This window comes from Schistocerca nitens, chromosome 5 (assembly GCF_023898315.1).
Source record: "Schistocerca nitens isolate TAMUIC-IGC-003100 chromosome 5, iqSchNite1.1, whole genome shotgun sequence".
Taxonomy (NCBI): domain Eukaryota; kingdom Metazoa; phylum Arthropoda; class Insecta; order Orthoptera; family Acrididae; genus Schistocerca; species Schistocerca nitens.
This window is the reverse complement of record NC_064618.1, coordinates 174213231-174219230: the sequence shown is the minus strand read 5'-3', so window position 1 is coordinate 174219230 and position 6000 is coordinate 174213231. Positions and strand designations below refer to the sequence as shown.

At 43.3% G+C, this 6000-nt stretch overlaps 1 protein-coding gene across 1 annotated transcript in view; it reads left to right on the top strand.

The window, feature by feature from the left end:
• Positions 1-539: 539 nt before the first annotated feature.
• The window catches only part of LOC126260327 (serine/arginine repetitive matrix protein 1-like), a 42456-nt gene continuing 36995 nt past the window's right edge, over positions 540-6000 (top strand). The window contains exon 1 of the mRNA XM_049957652.1: positions 540-632. Within this exon, the coding sequence (XP_049813609.1) occupies positions 540-632 (93 nt within the window). The remainder of the gene's footprint in view (positions 633-6000) is intronic.

Here is a 6000-nt window from a genome sequence, read left to right as displayed (position 1 = left end):
CCATCCCCCTCCCCCAGACACCCCACAACTGGGCCTGCTGATTCTCTCTTCTTCCTCCTCCGCCACACAGCCTCCACCTTCTTCCTCGCATTCTGTTTTTCTTTTTCTGGCCTTTCATTTTAATGTTTGCGCTGCTGTGTTCTGTTTCTTTTACAGGCTAAATTTTTTAGGTGAAACAAGGAGTGAATATTCATACCTCGGAGAGGGCGCAGTGCGAAAACCGCGGAAAACGTTTGGGGCCAAGTTGCGCCCCGCCGCCGCTGCTGCAGCCGGGACAAGCCCCTGCAAACCGCTCCTCCCCTACTGGCGCCGTAAAACCCCCTCCCCCGAACCTCCCTCGTGGCTTGGCTTCGCGCTGCAAACATATTCACCAAGTTGCGCAACTTGGAATGAATAGCGTTCTACTCGGCGGTGTTAATGCGCGTCTCGGGAGAGCAATGCCGAGCCGCCGTCGGCGTCGGCGCTGCCTGCCTTACGCCGCCGTTTTATTAATTTTTATCGGGTTTCGCACCTTCTCGCGCGTGGGAGAACTCCCCAAGATGCGGACGCGCCACCGCGCTCTAATTATTAAGTACACGCGCCGCGGCGTCTACCGCTTGTTCGCCGTTAAGCGGGCTGACGAAGTGAACAAGGTACCCACTCTCTTCTTGCTGAGGACTTACTGATTGAAGCAGCTGCTTACGAACTACTTGTGGTTCAAATGGCTCTGAGCACTATGGGACTTAACAGCTATGGTCATCAGTCCCCTAGAACTTAGAACTACTTAAACCTAACTAACCTAAGGACAGCACACAACACCCAGTCATCACGAGGCAGAGAAAATCCCTGACCCCGCCGGGAATCGAACCCGGGAACCCGGGCGTGGGAAGCGAGAACGCTACCGCGAACTACTTGTGACCGAGTAAGCAGTTGCGCAGTGAGCTCACTTTTAGTATTTCAAAAGCAGTTAATCCCATGATGGGATCGGTCATGTGTTCAACGCAAAATGGTTACTTGATAGGTTGAAATTTACACCCGTAAGTCGGACAGATGAAGCTGTTTAGTAAATTAAATCAAATTCTTAGTACTACACCGAAGTGCCAAATGTCACTTCACAAGGGGAGGCCGCCAATTGTGAAATTCAGATTCGATTCATACTGCGCATAATAAAAGCTCATGGCCAGAGGTGTAATGTGGCAAAGCACCAAGATGCACTTCTCAGCCGTTGTCGAGAAAATCGACAGTTAATAGAAACCATTGCGGTGAAATACTCTCTATGATGTATAACTTTCTATAGCGTCGTGGCGCAGCGGTAAGTGCTTGGGTTCGTAAGTTAAAGGTCGCCGGATCGAATCTCGCGACATGCAATTTTTTTTTAGTATTTGTTTTTTGTAATTCAAATCATGGGCTCTCTAATTCGAACGTTTGACTTACACTATACGTATTCGTTTCGGAATATCGTTTCTACATCTTCCGTTAACTACACGTGTAAACATTATGAAGACAATTAATAACATTTGTGAAATACAACTTTGTTTGCAGAAAACATAATCATGTTCGAAGTCGCCAGTTTTTCCACGACAAACTACTTTCAACAACTTTTTATATGCATAATTGTTGCAACCGATTGCCGGGAATTTTATATATAAATAACAAATACTAAAAAAAAGTTTCATGGCGAGAGATTCGATCCGGCGATCTTCGGATTACGAACCCGAGCGCTTACCGCTGCGCCACGACGCTGTAGGAAGGTACTAATCGTAGAGAGTATTTCACCTGAACGGTTTCTTTTAACTGTCGATTTTCTCGACAACGGCTGAGAAGTGCATCTTGGTGCTTTGTCACATTACACCTCTGCCTATGAGCTTTTATTATGCGCAATATGAATCGAATCTGAATTTCACAATTGACGGCCTCCCCTTGTCAGACTCGAGGTCGGAGTAATGCATCTCATATACCAAACATCATTCAAAATTTTAGTAGCCTGGAACGCAATAAAATTTGAAATTACAATTTTCTAATAACCATTTTATGGTGATTAACTGACATCTCCAGAGCATGCTTACTAAAGAACAACTATCTCTGTTCAGTGTTGGGCTCAGCACTGTTGCTATAAAGTGTAACTTTGATCAGGTTTACTAAACAGTTACTATGTATGTACAATTGGGCAACATCATCGTTAGTAAATAAAGGGCAGCTGCAGATGGCAGGAAAGTTTGACACTACAGCTGTAATGAGCTCAGTATACGCTCATTATACTCACCAGAGCGGCATATGACGTCATCTCCGAACTCGCCATTTCCGTAGACTCGGAGGCATAGTGATTATTAAATATCAATACAATAACCGATCAGGTAGTAGGGAATACTTATTCCTATACATTTGCCACGCCAGGTTTAAGCTTAGGACCTGTTCTGGTATCACCCTCTCTTCCTTGGTAATATTGTTATTGTCCTTAAATGTGACTGCGACCTACCGGATAACACAAGCTATTTTAGTTGAATCTTCCATGTTTGAACCTGCTCTCGTTTTTTCGCTGTGTATTGTTTTTCTTTCTTCGGTGCATTTTGTCCCTGATCTCCTGGTCTGGTGGTCATTTCATACCCTAGCACAAATTCCGTTTTGCTACTTTCTGTCTGCGTGAGACTATTATATCCCGGGATTTGTTTTTCAAAATTTTCTGCTACAAACACAAACAAAATATTTCATGTACATGTATTCACGAAAATGCCTTTGAATTTACGAAACTGTAGTCGAAACAACCAGGCATATCGCACAAATATATAACTGCAGCATCCCACCTACAAAAAAATAGTATGAAAAATACAATTTCCCCGTATTTATTGTTTAACTCAGAACTTGATTATATACTATATTCCCGGTTATACGTTCATTAGCTACATCGCGATTTTGTAAACGTGTCTATAGCAACTTCTCTTCAGAGGTGTCAGACGGCTACTGTTTTCGCCTAAACCTGCGTGCATTTCGCAGTTGAAAGCTGTCAAAAGCGCTGCCAGATGTCAGACTGTAGATGTGCCTTGATAGTGAAGTATAAACGCATTAAAACTTCATGCATGATGCGGAATTTATTCATGCATCTGAATGTTTATGATGTCATGTCTCCTCAACAACGTGAGATAGGTGGTTCTTACCCCCCACAACGATTGTTGGATGACAGTAAGGGATGTGTGTAGCACTTTTCCTTGACATTAGTCCTGTGGCGTAGAATGAGATGTGGAACATACACAAACATAATTCTTACCCCCCGCCCCCTAGCGATTGTTGAATGAAAGTAAGGGATATGCGTACCAAGTTTGGTTGATATTGGTCCAACGGTGTAGGATGAAATGTGGAACATCCACAGACATATACACATACATACAGCTATTTTTACAATTTTGTGTATTTCGAAAAGGCGACGTTGTTTTGTAAATGAAATCTAATTCATAGTAAAATACTGAAGGAGTACTGACAAACTTCTGCCCTTACTCGACGTCGGAGTGCTGCATCGTCTATACCGCACTTTATTAAAAATTTTAATTGCCTTGATCGCAATGAAAATAAAATTGCATTACCCTGTTACTCATTTCGAATGACTGACAAGTATCTTCAGATCACGCTTCTCTACATACAATGCTGATCATCGTTATTAAGTATATCCCCGAACGCGACAACAATAGAGTGAGTATGTAAGCAAAAATTAGGCGAAATTAAATTAAATGTTATATATCAGTAGTCAATGTTGGTTAAAGCATGACTGTTTACGTATAAAAATATCAGAGGACTAAGCGCTGTTGAGAGAGACGACCAGTAGACCCCCCATTCTTTAAAGATTGGAACTCACATTATAAAACAGGTCCAAACATCTGTTTATTTTGCACATGAATTAATGTGTTACGTATTTGAGATTAAGCATATAATCAAGAACAAATCTGGGAAAGGTTTTACATTTGTTTAAAGGTTTTTGGAAGTCGCAAAGCGTACTCTTTATCAAGTAATGGATACGTATAGCCGGGAAATCTACGTTCCGTTTTAATAGCAGGCTAGTTTTTCAGGTATCTCAGTGTTTATGATGTTTTATCTGCTGATGTATGTGCCATATAGTGATACATTTTGCAGGTACAATCACTGATATATGAGCATGCTGCGTGCAAAGTGTGTTGCGGATAGAGTTAGTAAAAAAAAAATGACTCAACGAACAGCGGACAACGTAGTAAGTGATTACCAACTGCCAATTCATCTGGTGCTTCACTACACAAATAACTTCACAAAACGCAGCTTCGCATGCACTTTGCACCCTCTCTACTGGTATCGACTGGCTTAGCGATAGGCAGAGGTCGAATTCGGCATGGCATGCTCTGCGGCCTATAATGGACGCCTGCAGATCTTTGCAGATAAAAGAATTTCACCGGTGCTTTAAAAGACCTATAAATGATCCCACACGGGGTTGTGGTTCTAATGTGCTTCCTCAAACGCAAACAGTTTCCTTGTCGGTTTCATATACTCACTTCAAGGAGCCAGGATATCGCGTTGTCTGTCACATTTCGAATGGTTTTGAACCTGTCTCAATAGAAGTAATTTCTCACTTCATGCAATTATTACAAATTTACAAGTTAGCTTTGAGTGACATAATTCTGTTGAAACAGCTGTTACTTAGCGACCATCTACCATGTTAACAATCGCTTCATCAGAGTCTGTTGCCAAGTAAAAACAATCTTTCTGGAATGACGTACTAGCGGGCACACTGTACAACCAGCGGCCAATAAATGTACCGAATAAAACCTTTTCTTCTTATTTTCTTACCGGTATTTATAAAAACAAGTATTGCAACAGACAACGATAAAGTATTTAGAGCGTTACAGACATTTTTACCTCAAGACAAGAAAAGTAAATTTACGACCACCGCCTGTTGTTGGAGACAACATACACTATTGTGGTCAAAAGTATCCCAAAACCCCCAAAAACGTATGTTTTTCATAATAGGTGCATTGTGCTGCCACCTACTGCCAGGTACTCCATATCAGTGACCTCGTTACACATTAGACATCGTGAGAGAGCAGAATGAGGCGCTCTGCGGAACTCACGGACTTCGAAGCGGTCAGGTGATTGGGTATCACTTGTGTCATACGGCTGTACGAGAGATTTTGACACTCTTAAACATCCCTAGGCCCACTATTTCCGATGTGATAATGAAGTGGAAACGTGAAGGCCCACGTAAAGCAAAAGAGCGTACAAGCTGACCTCGTTTGTTGTCTGACAGAGACCGCCCTCAGTTGAAGAGAGTCGTAATGTGTAATAGGCAGACATCCAACCAGATCACACAGGAATTCCAAACTTCATCAGGATACACTGTAAGTATTATGAGAGTCAGGTGGGAGGTGAGAAAACTTGGATTTCGTGGTCGAGCGGCTGCTCATAAACCACACGTCACGCCGCGCCGGTAAATGCATAAGACGCCTCGTTTGGTGTAAGGAGCGTAAACAATGGGCGATTGAACAGTGGAAAAACGTTGTGTGGAGTGACGAATCACGGTACACAATGTGATGATCCGATGTCAGGGTGTGGGTATAGCGAATGCCAGGTGGACGTCGCCTGCCAGCGTGTGTTGTGCCAACAGTAAAATTCGGAGGCGGTGGTGTTATGGAGTGGTCGAGTTTTTCATTGAGGGGCTTACACCCCTTGTTCTTCTGCGTGGCATTATCACAGCACAGGCCTACATTGATGTTTTAGGCACCCTCTTGCTTCCCACTGTTGAAGAGCAGTTTGGGGATGGCGATTGCATCTTTCAACACAATCGAGCACCTGTTCATAATGCACGGCCTGGGGCGGAGTTGTTACACAACAGTAACATCCCTGTAATGGACTGACCTGCACAGAGACCTGACCTGAATTCTATTGAATACCTCTGGGATGAATTGGGATGCCGACTTCGTGCCAGGCGTCACCGACCTACATCGATACCTCTCCTCGGTGCAGCACTCAGTGAAGAATGTGCTGCCATTCCGCAAGAAACCTCCCAGC